Source organism: Sinocyclocheilus grahami, unplaced genomic scaffold (genome assembly GCF_001515645.1).
Source record: "Sinocyclocheilus grahami isolate Dianchi unplaced genomic scaffold, SAMN03320097.WGS_v1.1 scaffold46.1, whole genome shotgun sequence".
Lineage (NCBI taxonomy): Eukaryota > Metazoa > Chordata > Actinopteri > Cypriniformes > Cyprinidae > Sinocyclocheilus > Sinocyclocheilus grahami.
Window position 1 is genome coordinate 1899853 of NW_015505225.1, and position 21470 is coordinate 1921322.

General features: G+C 36.1%; 1 protein-coding gene across 4 annotated transcripts in view; it reads left to right on the top strand.

Annotated features, from left to right (window-relative positions):
• Window positions 1-21470, top strand: part of LOC107582605 (synergin gamma-like) — a 58019-nt gene that overhangs the window by 34711 nt on the left and 1838 nt on the right. For 2 of the 4 annotated variants that reach the window (XM_016268511.1, XM_016268515.1), the window contains 7 exons: window positions 6860-7393; window positions 12096-12259; window positions 12431-12484; window positions 14603-14699; window positions 15796-15944; window positions 17633-17743; window positions 18747-18785. In XM_016268511.1, the coding sequence (XP_016123997.1) occupies window positions 6860-7393; window positions 12096-12259; window positions 12431-12484; window positions 14603-14699; window positions 15796-15944; window positions 17633-17743; window positions 18747-18785 (1148 nt within the window). The remainder of the gene's footprint in view (window positions 1-6859; window positions 7394-12095; window positions 12260-12430; window positions 12485-14602; window positions 14700-15795; window positions 15945-17632; window positions 17744-18746; window positions 18786-21470) is intronic. The other 2 variants (XM_016268513.1, XM_016268512.1) reach the window with 2 other exon arrangements.

Consider the following 21470-nt stretch of genomic DNA (forward strand, 5'->3'; position numbering starts at 1 on the left):
TCAAGACCGTTAATAATGTCGTTAGTTTTACCATCAGTTCAAACCCGAAAGGGCAACAGAGTTGCGTGACAGACAGTGATGATGCAGTACACAAGCCACGGTTAAGACAGCTGACATGCTATGATTTCTGACCGGCTGTTCACTCTCCTGTGATGTAACCCTGTTCCCCTCACACACACACAACGCGTTACTCTGCGCTGTGCAAAACTCCGCATTTGAACAATCAGTAGCAAATATTTAAACTAATAACAAAACATACTTACAGTCACTGATTCAGAAGCGCCAGATTGTCACAGCAAAGTCAGAATTGACCCCTTTTTTATTTTTAGAAATAGCCATTGTGCACAGCCAGCCTTGTACTCTTCTAGGTTAAAAAAACTGTTGTCCATAAAATGCGTTGCACAAATTCGAACATCTGGGTTGTGCTGTTCTGTTGTAAATAAATCTTAACCAATGATTCCTAATTGCATCTACTTCCGAAAGGCCAAATAAAGTGCTTTTGCTTTCGCACTGAAACACACAACGTCTCCCTGACATGGCTGCATCAACACTACTGTTGTTCCTGACACCACGCCGCCTTTCTTTGCGTGCATATTTGGGCGGCATTATGCTAATATTTCCACATAGTGACATAGACATGTGGGGGCGTGTTAGAACGAGCCGTTTTAGGTAGGCATGGTTGACTCTTAACTTTTATAAAGAATATCTCTTTGGATTTGAGACTTTAGTCTTTGCAACTTTACAGATCTTCTTTATGCACCAAGAGCTTGTAACACTCCAAAGAGAAAGAAAATTTAAATCGCATCATATGACCCCTTTAATTTGTGTTCTGAAGATGAACGACATGAGGGTGAGTAATCAATGACAGAAAATTCATTTTTAGAGGAACTATCCATTTTAAATCCCATCCAACCATTTAGACTGAATTTAATTTCTGAAATATGTGATTTTAATCAGATTTCATGTTTTTTTTTTTTAATCAGTTTTGTAAAAAAAAATCTGAATTCATTATTTCAGACAACAGACAATTAAACTGATTTGACTCCGATGTACCAAAAATGCTTTTTTGGTGCAAAGCCAAACTTTATAATGATCACATTTGAATCTGTGATTAGATGATTATGAGAACGCTAAAATATTTTTGCTCAAGATGGTATTGTTCATTTAAATTCTGCCAACACGACACATCTGACTTTACATTCGTTCAGTTTTTTTGACTCAGCCATTTTGCGCTCATCAGAATTACAGATGGGATATATAAACAGCCAGATTAATATGCTAATGACGCTGAAGTCTTGGCTGTTTTTCCAGTGCAGGCGACTAGTTTTGTCTAAGCATAAGTGATCTTGACATTTCTGTCCTTTATTTGATCTACAATTCCACCTTCATATCGAGTCATAAAACGGCCTCTCGTGATATAGCCAACAGGTGTTGTAGTTAATATCGTTCTGGTCACACTTGTTTTGCATGTAACCATTCATGTGATGGTTATCCGTGTTGCATGTGCATGGAGAATCCTCAATGCCGTGCCTCAGTGCATACATGAGCAAAAAATACAAAGCACTACCTAATTTAACCCGAGTCATATCACACACGCATGAACCAGCTGCATACTACAAGCATCAGATACCAGTCCACGCCGAGAATTGGGGCGCCAAGTTAGTGAGATCTTCTCCTTAGAGGACTCCGTGACCCCCAGGAGCTCTGGATGGGCCTGTTTGTAATGTCAGTCACCCTTAATTTACACATTCTCTGCTTCTCATGTTATCTGTTCTGCATGAAAAGCATCCCGCAAGTGTGTGTGTGTGTTTGTTCACTTTATCCTTCATCTTCATCGTATCAGGGTGAGAACACAGTCACAGTATTTCATCCAGTCAGCGTCAGCCATCGTATCAGCCCTCGTGTGCGTAGACTGGTTGGCATTGAGGAAGCACAGTAGGAAGAGTTCCTATAGACTTGTGTGGTCTCACCAGGGCCAACAACCAGACCTGTTGCTACCATCACGTATTGCCACAAGTTTCCCACTAGTAATTACACATTTTGACTAGTAAAAACCATTTTATTAAATTTCCAACTTAATGCATTTGTCAAAGTTATCTTGTTAAGTTGGAAATTTAATGAAATTGTTTTTACTAGCGAAAAACGTGTAAAGCTTTGACTTTCCAATCTAGGCTGTTGTACCATCATGTGAAAACCACTGAAATGGCTGCAGATTTAATAGTTAAATATGGTAATATTGATGCTAATTCTAACATGACGTGATTGCAGCAAGAGTAGATGCCATATTTAGTTGTGATGTGAATGAAACAAGGTTGTGAGGGATGGAAGTAGTTTGATCAATGTGTTTTGTTCTGTAATATTAATGACGGCATGTCAGTTACCGTATTATCATTTTTCATTATTTTTTAAATATTTTTGTTTACTTATCAGAGTCAGGAATCATTGGATATTTAATTGTCTAATTTAAATTACATTTGTTGTTATATACTGTTCACTTAAAGGAACAGTTCACCCAAAAATGAAAATTTTAAACATTTGTAACCAAATATTTGACGGTCAACTGTTTGGTTACCAACATTCTTCAAAATATCTTCTTTTGTGCTCAACAGAAGAACGAAACTCATATAGGTTTGGAACTACTTGAGCGTGAGTAAATGACAGATTTGTAGTTTTTAGAGGAATTATACCTTTTAATGTCAGTTTTGAAAAATAATAATTTAGTAACACTGTATAATCTTAGAAATAGAAATGAATTATGATTCTGTACCTTTTGTAATTTTGCCATGCATAAATTAACTTATGGAATATAAAACAACTGATTCTATTTTATTTTCAATTTATTTATAAAAAATATCAAATTTTAGTATTGACTATTTATCATTTTTGACACTTTTGTGTCAGAACGTCAATCGTCATATCAACCAGAATTGTAATATTGGTGCATCCCTTCAAAATTTTACAACCCATGTTTTAAGACACGTTAATCCTCTCCAGTTTTCACTCTCATTCTCTGAAAGTTCAGCAACCAGATATAAGAATACAACATGAATGAACTGTAATTCCGTCCCTCACGGTCTCATTTTCATTTACGTCATGCTAAACATGGTATCCACTCCGATTGAGGTTTTGTCTTCTTTCCCTAGTAGCTTCAGTGAATACTAACATTACCTAAACCTTGTCAAACACTGTTCTAGTTACATCTTATACAAATTCCTCTAGTTCAGTTACTGGACACCTCTAGAGCCTAAGCATAAATATTGTAGCAGGTTGAGAGTGTTGGGTTTCCTAACACTTGCACTACGCCCCTGGATGTGTAGCTAACCACCCTAGAGTATCTTTTTTCCAGGCCAGAGCCGCTTCTTGTGGTCCTTCCACGAGAAGGTGACTTTGTTTCAGGTTTGTCGCGGTTCATCTGCTCTTGTAGACCACACTGACGGTGGAACTCTTTCTAACTTTGCTTTTCTGTGCTCCAGTATGTGCCAGCCTTCAATTTGTGAAATTGACAAGTATTTACACTTAGTAAACAGTTAGTAGGATTAGTCCATGTTTCTGGCATATTTACAAAATAGGTTGTTTTTATCAATAATGGAAATGTATACATGCAAATTTAATAGTGTATTTTTATTACAGGAAAATAAACTCTTATTTATTTTGAATATAGATAGACTTGATTAGTACTGCTGATTGTGTTGAAGCATTTATGCCAGAAAGCGTATTATTTGTATTTATGAAGAGCATACTGCTTGCCATGATATGAAATTGTTACCTTTTTGACTTGTGGGTCAAAAATAGCTCCAACCGAGATGTACAGGATGGCGAGAGAAAAAGGGTACTATCTCTTTTTGTCATTCTTTACCCGTCACTCAAGCCAATAAATGCTCTAGGATAGATTTCTCTGTTTTCTTTTAACCCTTTGAGCACCTAATAGACTAATGCAAACCCTGGTTGATTTAGAAGAATTGGATTGAACTAGGCTGCACTATTATAACAAAAATAACTGTCGATCATTTTCCTTAGTTGAGATTGCAGTTATCAATTTTGATTGATAGAATTTAATAAGAATAATTTTGTGTGGGGAAACTGCATGTCATATAAGAACTGTTTACTTAAATGTATTTATTTTAAATTAATAAAATTAAAGTTATTCAATTTTTAAAATTGATTTAATAAATGTAATACTTGATTGATTAACTGCGATTTAACTTTGTTGCAGCATTTGTTTGCGGTGTATATTGTGACTAATTTAATGCCATCTGTGATTGGTCACAATGTTCAGTGATGGTAGACCCAAATTAACACTTTAATTGTTGATTCATCATTTTTTGGATTAATTGTGCAGCCCTAGTTTGAAGTTTTGATGAGCTGTTGGTCGGCTGGCAAATGTATTATACAAAATCTCAGAACAAGTCTCTCCAGGTTCTCAAAGGGTTTTAAACCAATATTAGCATCACCTTGATCTTTGCTTGAATGTTCTGTATCACTTTTCCTTATTTCTGGTTGCTTTTTCCTTTTATAGTCCGACTACAGTGTGTCTTTGACCAATGAGAACTAATCTAATCTTAATCTGTGAATGTGCCTTCTCAATGCTGGGTTCTGCGCCTGGATTTGGGATTTTCTGTCCTGTTTTTTTTTCTTCTCACTTCTGCTTTTCCTGACTTTGCATGCCCTTGTATTCTTAAAATGCAAAAAAAAAAAAACACTTTTTAATTGTTAGTTTGGCAAGACTATTGTAACAATATCTTTCATGGAATTTTGTGACCTCTCTCTCCCTCTTTCTCTCTGCCAATGTTGTCGTAATAAATATGAATAATGGTACAGCAGACATGCGTGCCGTCTTGATTTCTCTCTCCATCCTTCAATCTTGCCACCCAAAGCAGATTTAGTCATCAGAATTATCACACTGCACTGGTTCCTTGTCAATTTCACAAGTTGATAGATTGTGTGAACAGTCGTGCCCCGCTTAACTGTGAGGGAAGTAAGGTGTTTCAATGCATATGTGAATTAATCAATCATACTTTTAATTATAAACATTATGGCCTCTAAATTAGGCCAGTTCCTCATTTATTTATTTATTTATATATATATATATATATATATATCTGTATTTGAAGTAAGTTCATGCAGTAGCTTCAAAGAGCGCCGCACAATGCACCGTTGCAGTTCTTTTATCAGTCTGTCGCTGTGGTTGATTGTATGAGAGTGAATGATTACACGTCAACACTCTACTACACTGAAAGGCAGAAAATTGTATCTCTTGGTGAGTCACAGCCCAGTTGTGATTTTCAATCAAACAGTGATTCATTTTAGAGAAATGAAAGCTGCAGAATGACATGGTCAATTTGACCTTGAAAACGAGGTTCTACCTCTAGTAACAAATCTGAAAAGCATTCATCAGTCCACACACATGCAGATGTCACTCATCCAGTCTAGTCAATAAGACACTGAGTGTTTTCACCCAGACTCGGAATGACTTCTGCTCGAAGATAAGGACTCGGGGATCATTAGAGTGGCATTGTGCCAGAAGTGTCTAGTTAATTAACCAGGGCTTCATCGTATGAAGATATCAGGAATAATTCTTCATGAACAAGGAGCACTCGAGACACCGTGACATTGAGTCATCCTGATCCGTACCATCAGTAATAGACTAATAGAATAAATGACCTCGGTCATGTCTATGGGTTTTAACCCATTTGCAAATGTACACAAAAACAGCATAAACATGTATTTGCTGATTAGTGTGTTGATTTTTTTTAACCTAATGCATAAGTGAGTAAACCAATAAGGCTAAACGGTAACAAACTAAAAGTATAATCAAGCTTCTATCTATCTATCGATCGAAGTATATGGGCAAAACTTTGCGCTAACATAAATGTTAAATTGTTAAAAGTCATTTCAGAAATATAGCCACAATGTTCACATACTTTAGCATGAAACTAGTTATACAAAGTAAGTAATTCTCGATGCAGTTTTAATCCAGTTTTCCAGCTGCTGACCTTGTAAAGCTTGTAAACATGGTAAGTTTCACATGATACGTGCAAGGTACCAAAAAGGGGTTTTAGATCAGCGGTTCTCAACCTTTTAGACTCAAATGCCTGTTGTTCAGCACAATATTCAAAGGCTCGCACTATAGCCTATTTCCATTGTAATTGTCAGAGCTGTTTTTTTTTTGTTCAAATATTTATTATATATATATATTATATTACACAATATATATTATTGTTATTAACAGAAATTGGGATATATAATTAACCATGATTTATTTTGTGATTTCAGAAGTTTTAAGGACTGCTCTTCAATTATTATTTTTTTAAATTTTATATTTTATGATTTATTGTTTTAATTATACTATCATACAAGAAAAATTATATTTACCTCTTAATTTTGTGTTTTTTATTTGATTAGATTTTTTTTTTAAGTTTGATTATTTTAATATATTAATAATAATATTAATTTAAATACAGTTTCATCTTGAGACTTCCTAGTGTGCCCCTGCCTCCTGGTTGAGAACCACTGCTTTAGAAAGAATTAAAACGTAACAACTAGATGTTTATCAGCCTAGAACTGTAGTCCCTTCGCTGAATGGACAATCCAGTCAACTTGACAACTTAAATGCCTTTTTATGCAGAATTAATATAAACCCTCTGGAATGCCTTGCCTCAGACTTTTAAAACATTTTTACTTAAAATGCTACTTTAACAACAGATGCTCTCAGTAGAACTTAACTTTTATTGAGCCCCGAATATCCTGTACTACAATAAAAATGGACTAAATTGTAAAATTGCACTATAACAAAAGTAGTACAGTTGTTACAGCACCTACATGATTTTTTTGAATGGGATTTCCCATGTTGTCATTACAGAGTCTGATGATTTAAAATTTGACCCCTTTGGCACATCCGCTGTCAGCAGTCTTGGCAGCTACGACTGGTCCGACAAGGAAGATCTCTCATCTGGTCAAGGTAAGAAGCTCCAGGGAGGACTGCCATCTTCCGCTGTCGTCCAGAGGAAAGAGACGTCTTTCGGGAGCTCGGAGAACATCACCCACACCACAGTTGCCAAGGTGACCACCTTCCCAGTCGAAGATGGTGGCTCCACCACTGAAAGCCGGTTTGAAGCCTTTGCTGACTTTGGCTCCATTAAGCAGGCCGGTCTAGACGACGATGATGACTTTGGAGACTTTGCCAGCACGGTTTCGGAGAAATCCGACTCCCCTCCTGGAACCATAGAAGCGGAGGGCAACCAGGGTGAATTGATGGATGAGTTTGGAGCCTTCCAAGGCGACAAGCCCAAATTTGGCAAGTCAGACTTCTTGAAAGCCAGCACGCAGGCCAAAGTGAAATCCAGTGAAGAGATGATCAAGAACGAACTCGCCACCTTTGACTTGTCTGTGCAGGGTAAGTGTCGTTGCAGTATTTTAATGCTTTGATATTAACAGACAATTGGTTTCATTCACTAAGTGTGAATGTGCACAAATCTGTGTGTGAAATCAGCGCACAAACATTTTCACAGATAATGATTTGCCAATAACTCCCAGTACAATATTTCTTGCTCAGATATGAACAGACACTGGGTCTCATTCACTAAGCGTGCGTATGCACAAATGTTTTCACAAACCAATCATGATTCACCATGAATAATGTATGCTCAAATATTAACAATGGGTCTTATTCACTGCAAATGTTTTCATGAACAAATCACGATTCACCAATGTCTACACTAACTTCAATCGCAACGTTTTATGCTCATATATTAACAGACTCTGTGTCTCATTCACCAAGTGTGCATGCGCACAAATTTGTTTGCGAAATCGGGGGTCCAAACCATGATTCACCAAAAACTCCCAATAACTAGCATTGCAATATTTTATGCTCAGATATTAACAGACAGTGACTACACTTTCACTAAGTGTGTGTGCACAAATTTATGTGTGAAATCTGCATGCAAACGTTTTGATGATTCACCAGTAATGCTCAAATATAAACAGACAGTGGGTCTCCGAGCACACCTCGCTTTTCAGACTGATGAGCTTTGTAAAAATCGACGCGTTTCAGAAAGGCGGGGCATAGAGGAGAAACCAGGGTGCGAACTACGTGGGAGCTAGGGGGAGCTCGGCTCCCCTTAATAAGACATGGGCTCCCCTGAAAACGGGATTTGTGAAATTTTGGGGGGGTCTCAAAAAATATTGACTGTTATTTTGACGTGCAATTTCAGTTTTGTGTAATGTGATCATCGTGGATTATTAAAATAAAGTAAAATTGCAAAAATATCATTCATTCATGCATGACGGCGATTTAAACCTAATTCACTTCAATAAAGATAACTATACATGCTATTCTTGTCATGATCATCGAGGTGTGGGGGCGCTGCGGTGCAAATTCCACTCATGTTTAGTACATGTTAACTCAAAGATTCGTAGAAAAAATAATAACGCTGGACTCTATGGTCGATTCTGTGTTAAGGTAAGGCATGTTATTTGCAATTATGTGTTGTGGCTGGGTTGTTATAGGTCTGCGTGACTCTCGATGTCTTAGGCCTAATTGAACGGAGGAATTATGGTATTCTTCTGTAGCCTGACGACGAGTAACTTTAACTGTTGTTCATGTGAACTCAAAGACAGCCTGATGCTTTGTTTATAGACTATTTGCCCCCCGTTATAAAAAAAACAAAACAAGTGGGCTCCCCCAAAGTCCACTGTATGGTTTGAACACTGGGAGAAACAATAATGTACATTATGTGGGAAAATAATGTTTTTTGAGCCTTAAAGGAACACTTTAGTATAGTTCCTAGCCATATCGGCCTACAAAATTGCAACTTTTCATTTTCTGTCGTCTTGGTACACAATGTAACTACAGAATAGTCAAGTTTGAAACAGGAAAAATATAGAAACTCTTTGGTCATTTTTGAGCGAGATGCTAACGGTCTAATCAGATTCAATGATCTATGCTAAGCTGCAGCTAAAAGTGCTACCGCCAGACCCAGAGATCGGCTGAATGGATTCGAAAACGGTAAAACTCAATTGTTTAACTCTAGGGGAGTTGGAAAATGAGCCTATTTTCAAAAATAGTGGAGTGTTCCTTTAAACCGCATAAACACATTTCATTACACCAAATACACAAAATAATGTTCTTTTTAAGCAACGTCATATGACCCCTTTAATTATATTTCATCACACACAGAGGAAAAAGTTTTGTTATAGCTCAAGCTGCAAAGTTTCTCTGTATACTAATGCAGATAAACGTATGTACAGAATGCCATTATATTTGCTGAGATTGACGAAAGGTTGTGCGAAGGTCTTGTTTTATGGAAATGACTAGGGCGTATATGCTGATAATTTACTCCTTTATAATCGTTCTTTTACAGCACTCCAAATCCATTAGCATTAATATGAGTTTAAGGACAAATTCATGTACTTATGCACGTAAGATTTTTGGTGATCAGTACTCAAATACGCAATAATCCCCACGATTGTTAGTGAATGAGCGTATTGGATCCAATGCATGTCCACAACTGCATTCTCTCTGAAAGTCAACAGATGGCAGAGTGGCATCTGAAGCACACGGCAACGTCAGTAGATAAACACTGCCACCCAAATCCCTCCTCACGCTCCCCTTTGCTTTTTCATCCTCGCTCCCCCATAATGCATTAGCACTTACCAAATAACATAAAGGCTTATTTGCCTCTTATTGATCCCCACCCACATCCACTAAATTTCATTTGTTCAAACAAAAGAGGGTTTACTCCTCTGCCAGCCTCCTATCAGATGGTTAATCTGAGGAGTGGGGTTTGTGCAGGAATGGATTAGCGCCTGAAACCATGCAGAGACTGATGTGCTTCCTAGCGGGGGTGTGATTACCTGTCGCTGCATCTCATGAGTCTGTCGTGCCGCTGTCCGTCTCATTGCTTATGTGTGCATGGTGTGTATTTGTGCCAGTTTGACTGTGTGATGCCTGATGAATAATGCATGCCTGTATTACTATGCTGCTCTTTTGCACATAATTATCATTTGTTGCAAATGTGGCCCCACGTGGATTAGTGACGACAGTTTAAGTGCTTCGGAAAGTTTTAATTATACAGCAGGATCAACAATTAACCTCGTGCATTAAATTTAGAGAGAGTAGTGGGGTAAGATGTGTCATCCCCTTTCTCACATCATATGTTTTTGGATTGTGATGTAAACATTTTTGGCTTTCAGTTTCTTTAGATATGCAGATGTATTTAAAATACAGTTCATACATACAGTAGCTTGAATAAACCTCTTCTGTGAAGACCATGTTTTTAGTTTCATTAAAATTCGTTTTGGTAAGACATGTCAGGGTGGTACAACCTATCATAGTGAAGGAAAAAAAAAAAAGATTTAGTTTGAAAATATTATTTCTGAGAAAATATATATTTAAGATGCTTAATATTTAAATAATATGCCTGCCACATCAAAGTCGCATGGTGCAACCAGCATGCAGAAGAATAAAAACACAAAACTGGAAGCAAGGTTTTACATAGGGCTGCACAATTAATCAAATTTCTTTCGTGCATTAAATTTAGAGAGAGTAGTGGGGTAAGATGTGTCATCCCCTTTCTCACATCATATGTTTTTGGATTGTGATGTAAACATTTTTGGCTTTCAGTTTCTTTAGATATGCAGATGTATTTAAAATACAGTTCATACATACAGTAGCTTGAATAAACCTCTTCTGTGAAGACCATGTTTTTAGTTTCATTAAAATTCGTTTTGGTAAGACATGTCAGGGTGGTACAACCTATCATAGTGAAGGGAAAAAAAAAAAGATTTTCATGAAAATAAAAGCTTTAGTTTGAAAATATTATTTCTGAGAAAATATATATTTAAGATGCTTAATATTTAAATAATATGCCTGCCACATCAAAGTCGCATGGTGCAACCAGCATGCAGAAGAATAAAAACACAAAACTGGAAGCAAGGTTTTACATAGGGCTGCACAATTAATCAAATTTCTAATCGCGATTACAATTATGGATGCCACAATTACGTAATCGTTCAAAGCGGCAATTAATCGTTCAAAGTCCACTTATGTTATTCTGCGTGCTTAAGATGCTTTTTTTCTTTTTCTTTCTACATGTTATCTTAAGGGTTTTTCCATTACTTTAATTTTAGTATAACATAATACCATTCATATTTGTACTTTGTTTTTATAATTTAAAGAAACCAATCCGATGTATATTTGACATTTGAGGCTTAATACTATAGAAAAGCACTAAAAGTTTTTCAGTTTGTGTTTTCAGCTTGTTAATTTTCATATAAAAATACGGCATGCAGTTGCATCAAACAATGGTATAAACATCATTCAATGTAAATTGTGATGTAATTAATAATCGCAATTACAATTTCAAGGCAATAATCGACCAATTATGATTTTTGTCATAATCGTGCAGCCCTAGTTTTACATCCAAGTTCAAATTTCAAAATGTCATTTATTAAATGTTAAAATTAATGATGTACTATTATAGTATTTATTAATATTTTAGAATTGGCACTTATTTTTATATATATTCAGATTTTATTTTAATTTAAGTTTTAGTAATTTTGCTTTGTGCTTTTGCCATTTTTATTAGGTTTTAAAAAATATTGCGTAGTACTTCCAACTTATTTCAGATTCTACCATTTTTCTTTCCATTCTTTTCTCTTTCTTTATGTACTATTTGTTTTATTTTATTTTACATTTATTTAAATTACTGAACTAAATAATTTTTTTTATATTTTCAGTTTTTGTTAACAATAAGAACATACCAAAATACTTTAACCTCAAAAAATATATATAAAAACTTTTTTAAATAATAAAGATATGTATGCTTCTACGGCGTAAGGGAAATGTTATTACTTGGTAGTTATACTACTTGATTTAACAGTCATTAAATACATTTTTTCTTGGAAAAAATAAAGTTTTATATTATAAAAGTTTATAAAAAAGGTTTTATATATTTACATTTTTTTAGCCCATATAAATCTGACATAAATATGAAAGGCATGTGTCTAAGAACTTGTCACACATTTTTAAGCTTGATGTTTCGTTTTTTTTGTCATGGACACTCCCATTTATCATTGACCCATTTATTTGTGCAAAGGATCCCATAAGCGCAGCCACAGTCTGGGAGAGAAAGAAATTGTACGGTCCATCCCCTCTCCTGCCCCCGAGCAGCCCTTCAGAGACCGATCCAACACCCTAAATGAAAAACCTGCGCTGCCGGTCATCCGTGACAAGTACAAGGACCTCACAGGAGAGGTGGAGGTCAGTCACTTGCTTTCTCTGTTCTCTGGTACATACATTCTCTGTGAGCACACAGACAGGTTCTCCTTGTTGAATACAGCCTGAGATTTCTCAGTGAAAAAAAGCTTGCATTCTGTTTAATTTTTCTCTTTTTTTTTCTCCCACTGTCTCTCGTCCAAACACTCGTGGCAGGAGAGTGAGCGATATGCGTACGAATGGCAGAGGTGTTTGGAGAGCGCTCTGCAGGTAACATATACCCCCCACACACACATTCATAAAGAGCTTGGCATACACTTTAAAACTGTATCAGTCTATAGAAAGTCTCAGAAGGGTTGGGTCATGATCACATGATACCAACACAACCATAAAAGTGTGATCTGATCAAATAAGAACTTGTGCTAACAGATCATTGATTCAGCAGTTGCTTGTTATTCAACAGGGCCATTGTTACTCATTTCACAGTCATAAAAGGGTTTTTTACATGTACAATTTTTAACAGTATAGTAGCAAAAGCTGCCTGGCTGTTAATGTGCAGTCCCAGCCAGTCAAAACATATTTGATGTTGATTTTGGGCCAATGAGATTTCACTGTGGGAGGAGCAACCCAACTTTCTATGCTTTATTGCATAGGATGGTTTTTGGTGTAAGGAATATTTCAAGCTGGCCTTACCTAAATATAGTTAACCCCAAAAAATATTTTCATCATGTAGTTTTCCAAACCCATATAGACGTGACATGCCAAGCTAATGGTCGGCCAATGTTGGGCCATGTTTAAGGGTTTGCCGATCTATTTTTTATGGTGTGTTCAACACCACTAGTCGGACCTCCGTTGGTAGCTTTTCATCCAATTTGAGCATGTTGAATAATTGGCAGAGCTGCTTTTTTTATGGTTTGTACATCTGCAGTGCTAGTTTGTTTCCATTTTTGAATGACAAATACTGACCTGCTGGTATTAGGGATGTAACGATATCAAAATCTAACAATGCGATTATATCACGATGTGAAGTCCAGGATACAATATTTATTGCGATATTTAAAAAAAAAAAGTCAATTTTGTACATTTTAAAGTTAAATTCTTCTATCTAATGTGCTTTGAGAGTTCAAAATGAAGAGCATCAACCCATGTTCCTAACTAAGAAAACTTAAGTCAGAAAAAAGTAATTGAATCTTTTTGTACCTGAACTTTAAAGGTGACTCAACCTTCTTTTTATTTGTGATATACTGTCTGTCTAAATTACATTCACGCTGGTGTTTAATGAAGCCAAACAAATTAGAATGTAATAATAATAATAATAACAACAATGACAGTAATAGTCATATATTGTAAAACAATTGTACTGTAAAATAAATGAAAATATATCAAAGGTATATCATTTTTGCTTTACACTACAGTAGGGAAAATACAATACTACTTTTCTCATTTCTACACTTGAAAGAGATATTTTGAATTTGGACTGCATTTAAACCACTAGCTATCAGCAATTCATACTGCACTTTTAAGCTTTTATTTTGACGGACACGGCAGTAGAGCTTTTATTTTGAAGGAAAACTCCAGCTTCAGTGAAAACGGGCTTGGTCTAACTACAAATCTAGTGAAATGCCGTGATCATCTGCAACGAAAATAAAGGCTAACTGGTGGCTGTTGCATTCTCAAATGCGCACTAAAATCACAGCACATGCAATAAACGAGTTCACTCCATTCATTCACTGTAAACAGAGCCGTTCTGAGGCATGAAAAACACCGGATCACGAGCTGATCGCCTCAACAATGTGTGTGCTTTGCTTTAAAACACGCAGCAAAAACAGAGATGATGAAGTGATTTGTGCCAAAGCATAACGGCCCAAAATACAACTTTAAAGACCTTTTTATGTTCGAATAAGAAATTTAAATGCATTTTAAAAACTACACTTTTTGCCTGGAAGACCTATCCTTTCATATCGTCATGTAACCACAGACAGTTTTGCTATCACGATATTGATAATATCGTTACATCCCTAGCTGGTATGGAGAGTTATTTCTTCTCATGCAGTGGCAGAAAGTATGTGCTAGTTGACCGCTGACGCTCTTTTTACCATTTTGCAGTGTTTACTAGTGCAACTGCCCAAGATGGCTTTCTCCGCCACTAGTTTTTTGATGATGGTTCAGTGTGTCTGGGCCTCATTTTCTGCGAGAAACAAAAGAAGATATTTAAAAAAAAATGGCAATGCAAATGGACCCCTTTGACTTACAATGACATTCCATTCAGTGGATGTTTTATCAGCAAATATTGATGTATGAAATTGTTATTTTTATTTATTTCAGGAAAAAAGTAAAAGTATAATATAAAATATGGTCACTTTACAGCTTTTTAAATTTATTTTCCAGGTCATCACCACTGCCAATAACACCCTTAATGGCATCAGCAGCTCCACGGTGTGCACAGAGGTCATCCAATCAGCACAGGGGATGGAGTACCTGCTGGGTGAGACTACGACTGCAGTCACACTTTATTTACTGGTCAGAGACCAGCTTTACCCATCATACCCAACATCCATAAAACTCAAGATCAGCTCCGTCATACCTGCTCCTCGTGCGCCTCTGCAGTCTTCAGTCAAACAGACAGGCCAGGTGTTCTGGTTATCTGCTTCCTATTTCTGTACTCACTCTCTCACACAGAGCAGCTTTAATGAGCTGTACGTGCTCATGCCCACGGGAGGGGAGCACGGGTGCTGTTACGTAGAAACAAACCGTTAAAGCTCTTTGATCCACCTTTAGCGATTGTGACTGGAGACTGAGCAGGTCTGACCAGAGGAGGCTAGTGTTACAGAGCAGTGCGACTATTCTGGGCTGCTCTAATGGGTTCAGTGTAAAAGGACATTCAGCACTGGGGATGCTGGGAATGGCACCGCTGGGTTATTGTTTCGCCTGTTTGGTTCTCTCAACACACACACACACACACACACACAGGCTCTGTTTGCACTGCACATAAATCCAGTTTGGTTTTCAAATCTGATCTTCAGAAGTCCTTACTGATCCATTTGTTCACAAAGTGTTATGAGTATCCATAACACTTTTGCTTTGGTTGCTATAGTAATGATGCCAGGAGAAAACTGGAAATACTGTTTCCACAACAACTGACTCATTCACTTATTCAACATGGTAAATGTCACATATGAAAAGAGATAATGTAAATTAGTGAGCACAGCTTCAGACAGTATTGCACAATTCGCATTGCATAAGCATTGCATCCCGAATGGTGACTTGAAGTCTGGTTTAAAACAAAAAATTAAATTAAATAATAGTTTTGGTAAAGGAGTAGTTCACCCAAAAACTCAGAAACTTGGCTGAAAACGTACTCACCCTCAGGCCATCTAAGATGTAGGTGAGTTTGTTTCTTCATCCGAACAGATTTGGAGAAATTTAACATTACATCACTTGCTCACCATTGGATCCTCTGCAGTGAATGGGTGCCGTCAGAATGAGAGTACAAACAGCTGATAAAAACATTATAATCCACGCGGCTTTTAATTGTATATTGTTTTTATTTATTGATTTCTTTTTTGGTATATTATGTATAGGTGTGGTGGAGGTGTATCGTGTGACCAAGCGTGTAGAGCTGGGGATAAAAGCCACGGCCGTTTGTTCAGAGAAACTACAGGAGCTGCTTAAAGACATCAGCCGCGTGTGGAACAACCTGATGGGCTTCATGTCACTGGCAAACCTCACTGTGAGTTTTTATGAAATAAACACTACCACATCTTTAGTAAGTACACTAGTATTTCTATTACAACAGACAGTCCAGTAAGTCACACATATTGATTAATGCTTAACTGAGATATGAATATATCTGTGGGATTAAAATGTGGTTGCTGTGAGCTTTGGAGCAGTAGGCACTTTCTACTAATAGGGCACAAAAAAGGACCATTATAAAATTATTTTTGGTCAAAATGGTAAAACTAAGTATTTTATGAGCTTTTTGCAGTTTTTGTACCTAAATTTGAAATATGGTTATAATTTAAAACCTGTGCTACGTAATCACGAAAACATTTGCGTGCATATTTAAGCATTTTTGCAAGTATCCTCGTAAACACAGTAGGTCTTCAGTGAAATCAAAAAGCTGAGAGAAAAAAAAAACATGCGTAACAGTATATTCGATCCGGGCAGCTTTTAAAGTGACAGCAGTCTAATATTCCTGCTGTCTGTCATTCATGTTAATCAAACAAAAATAACTACTCTTGACTATATCAATTTTGTAACTTTAATAAGAAGAAATATGCATTTAATTTACACAGTGGAAAAATATGCAGTGTTTTTATACATTTGATTACTGTATACACTGTATGTAGCATTTCTTATTTAGTTGTTCTATTGTAGTTTTTTTGTTCAATTGCTTGTAATTAGTTATTCTTATTTAATCTCTGACGGTTTACTTGTCTTCGTGAGCGTTTTTTTATTTTTATTTAGGCTAGTATTAGTTTTTTGTGATATTAATACTGATGACAAGAATTATGAAATTGCTATCATAAAGACCTTATTTAAAGCAAAAATCTTTACTTTATAAAATACAGTATACCATTACTGTGAAATAAAATTACTCGTATCATGATAAAAGATTTTGGTCATATCGCCCACCCCTATTAAATAGTTTTTTTTTTTTTATTCTAAAATTGTTTAATATTCACTTAAAAATATCATTTATTGTACATATTTTTTTTCGTTCTGTTCAAAAGAAGATTTTAATTAAACAACAAGAGGTCAAAACATATTTAAATGAAACACAGCTCGGATTAATTGTTCACAAAAAGATCTCTATAACATTCATTTAAAAAATAGGGTAAATTTGCATATCATGCCAGGGAAAATCATCATTTAAATTTTTATTTAACTTCAACGTTGTGGTATTTTTTTGTCTGATGATAATTTTTAAAGAATATCTCACAAAAAAATGGTATATGTGCGTCTTGATACTTAAGTAATGAGACACTAAAGTGTATGTTATTTGTGGAAAGTGCAGTAGTACAGAACAGATTGCTGAGTGCTGAACAGAGCTTTGTCATGCAGCGTACTCATGGGAGAATATCAATGCCAGCAGATAATATTAGAGTTTTGTGGCCAGATAATATCAGCTTGGGGAGAATGAAGTCTCGGCACACTGCCGTAAAACCACAAACGCTCTGAAGCATAATAAAAATGAACGCGGTTAGAGCGTTGACGGGTTCTCTCTGCCTGAATCCTGCTGTTTTGGACAGATTCTGTAGCTGATGTATTGATCTGAAGGGCCAATCAACCGCTGTGAGGTTCAGTGGCCTCTCTGAACTGAAGTTTGACTGACAGCCAGGGATTTGTGTGAAGGATGCAATGGAGTCCCAATTGCTTTTTAAGAACTGCATTCATGATGTGTTTGTGTTTCTTTAGCCTGATGAGAGCTCACTGGACTTCTCCTCCTGTATATTGAGGCATGGCATTAAGAATGCCAAAGAGCTGGCGTGTGGAGTGTGTCTGCTCAACGTGGACTCACGCAGCAAGGTCTGTACACACCAAACACACACACGTCTGTATACACACATAAAAAAAACCCAGCAAATATATTGCATATTAAAGGGATAGTTCACCCAAAAATACAAATTCTATTTATTCACCCAAACTCCTTTGACCTTATTTCTTCTGAGAAACAAAAAAAAGCTGAATTTAAGTATGTTCTTGTTGCTCTTTTCCATGCCATTACTGTGAATGGGTACCAGAGCTTTCATGCTTCAAGAAAAGGATTGAAAAGCGCTAAAACAGCATCATAAACATAATTTAATTATTTATTCACAGACAATTCAGACATCTGCTCCATCTTTAAATTGGTCATTCATAGGAGTAGCAGCGATGTCCAATTTGTACAGTGTTTATACTATTACAGTTGTATTAATATTTTGAATTAGCTTTTAGTTTTATAATAATTATTATTGTTATTAGCAGTAGTATTATCTTTCATTTGAATTCAATTTTTAATAGCTTTTTTCCTTTATAATCTTTTCTTTAAATATTGCTATTTAGGTGTAATTTATTCTATATGTTTAGTTGTTACTTATTTTTTACTTCTTAGTAATTTTAGTGCATCAACTTAAACTTTTTTTCAGTTAGTTGCCAACATAACTTTTGTAGTTTTTAACTTTATAAAGTTTTTCCTAATATTTATGTATATATATATATTTTTCAGCTTATTTGAGTTCAGAAAAAATGTTTTTAATAGTTTGCTTTAGTTAAAAACAATAACCCCTGATTCGATTTAAGTTGGTCTGTTCTCAAACAAAGCTATGCTAAGCTTAAAAAAACTTGCAATTTAGAGCATGAGTCATATTGGGATACTTTTATGTTGCTTTTAAAGCTTCAGTCCTCATTCATTGTAATTGCATAGAAAATGTTTGGGTGAGCTATTGCTTTACATTATTGAACAGAAGATTAATTTAAGTTTCCCTATCAAAAACAAACCAAAAAAAAAACATCCCTCTTGACTATTTCTTTGATTTTCACAATTTTACAGAAGAAAGACGAGAACACTTTTGGACGCCTGTTTAAAAGAGTAGGATTCACTAAACTGCCTCAACTCCAATTTGCAGCTTGTTGCAGGGGTCAGGCGGGCATTCGCTCCCGTGTTGTGCTGCCAAAATGACCAGAACTCACCTCTCGCCACTCGTCTCCTTACAGACTGCCAAAAACGGCTCTCAGAGGCGCACGCTCTGACTCATGCATCTAAATCTGTAGACGCTCGGTCGAGGCCACGCTTTCATTCAACTAGCTTTAGGTGTTTAATTTGGCTACGAGCACTTGGCTTCCGTTTTCTCAGCATTTACACAAATCTTTCATGATGAGTTTATCTTACCGAAGCGGCGAGTAAGTCTGACTGATGGCCAAAAAGCTTGAGGTAAGCAGCAAATAGGTGAGGAATTCGTCATTTTGGCACCCCGGGGCCGTGGAGAACAAATCTAAAAGTGGTATGGGGCAAAGGAAATATCATTTTAAAGGGAATAGTTCACACAAAAATAAAAATGGTCATTTTATTTGCTCTCATTTTGCTCTAAACCATTGCTTTTTGTTTTTTTTGCTTCCATGGGACGCAAATGGAAATATTTAGCAGAATTTCCAAGTTGCTGTTTTCCAGACATTATATTTATTAGTATTTTTGTATTATTTTAGATACATTGAGATGCTATTATAGTTTATTTATATTCGTTTTTATTTTTGTATTTTTGACTTTAATGTTAGTTAAAAGTTTTAGTAATTTTGTGTTTGTCATTTTTTTTTTTTAATTATTTATTTTAAATGTCAATTTAATTTTTCTTAATTTCAGTTGCTTTACATTGATCAAAAGTGAAATTTTATCATTAAAAAAAATATTTTTGATGATAATAGAATTCTTGTGTAATTTTTATTATGTCAATTTAATTTATATTCATTTAATTTCAGTTGTAGTTATTTTTGTACATTGAGTTAAACTAAATGAAAATCAGAAATGTTGCTTTGTCAACTAGCGGAAATAAAATGTTTGTTTGCTTTATTTCATAGTTTTAGTTAACTATAATAATGCTGCCTTGCACCTAAGTAGTTTAGACTACCATAAATTTGAGTAAATGATGACAGAATTAAAATGTTTGGGTGAACTATACCTTTAAACTCTTCTAAGTACAATCCAATCCCGCACTAGTTTAAACACGTAATTGTCACATTGCCATTCGCCTCATTAACATACAATGGCCAATCCGCTCATTAAGATTCCTCGTTTCACTGAAACCCTCCTAAATCTCCCTTGTATTAATGCAGCGGTCAAGATTTGCTGATGTAATATGGGGGTGTAAACGTCGCTCGTAGTGCTCTAGATGCACTCAGGGAAGGAGGGGCTCAGAGCAGCAAGGAATCATGGGATGAATGTCTGAGGAGCAGATGCAGCTCAGCCATCAGTCACCGTGACCAAAAACACAGGTGCTAATAGATCCGCCGAACACATCCAGCCCGCTGCAGATTAATAGAGCTGTTTCTGTCTGCTCCTGACATACGATTAATATCCCGCTCTTTAATTAGGTTTTTGGGGGGCAGCGTCACTGTCTGGGGCGACTGAAATCAGGGTTCTGAAGGTGGAGCAGCATCTCTGAGAGGAGATGTTTAAAGGTGGTGGTGTTGGGCTACAGGTGGAGATTTCACTGGGGTGTGGATGATTCAGTCTACTGACCTTGGGCTAGCATTCGGTTTCTGTTCCCGCTGGGGAGGGACGGGATCCTGCTGCATCTGCTAACAAGATTTGTCCGCAGGAATGGGCAACGGTGTATTAACTTAACACTTTGCATAGATTCTCTATTTAACTGAAATGAAACTGTATATACAACTAACATTCAAAAGTTTGGGGTCGGTTGAGTTTTTTTTTATTTATAAATTTTTTTTTAAATGAAAGAAGACTCTTATGCTCACCAAGGCTGTAAAAATGCAGCGTTTAGAAAGTGCCATAGTGTTTACATGCTTCAGAAGTCAACATGCGAATCGCTTGCTTATAATTGTCTCTGCACTGTAAACTAGCAGGACATATTTAAATATTTTGACATTAAAAATGGCATACTTCAAGTCGGTTAAGTAGTTATGGATTTGCAAAAGGCATTTTTGTTTGTGCAGTAAACAACTGTTGTAATGACTGTTTACTTAGCAGTGTTTATATTATACTCCGTGCCCAGATTTAATGTGAATTAATGTCCCGCTAATGCAGCATCCTATTAAAGGTCCACACTCTGTGAGGAGGGCGTCCATGCTAAAATTAGAACAGGTGCCAGCTTGTTTAATCGAAGCACCTGTAGCACAGCTGGATGCAGCTAATGTGAACAGACAATAACAAGTAGCAGTTGAAAGGAAGCCGTCAGGATTGGCTTGTATTTGAGCTGGATTACTGAAGCAAAGTCATCCATTCTCAAATGTAGTAAGAACCCAGTACTACATTTTGTATTATATCGGCCTTTGGGTATTTAGGTATTTGGATTCTATGCATTTGTAATTATACATTATTGATGTTTTAAATATATAATGGCTGTTAAAAATATCTTAATAGGTCAAGTCAGGCAACTTCATCACACAAACAATACTGTAGATATTGTAAAGAGTACCATTTCAGTCTTTTGTTGTTTTAAATGTCCACCCAAGTTAGTTTGCACCCTTGCATCTAATTAAATAGAAGTCTTGGGCAAAAAAACATGCAACCTGTTAGTTTTGAATTTACACAGGGATGCCA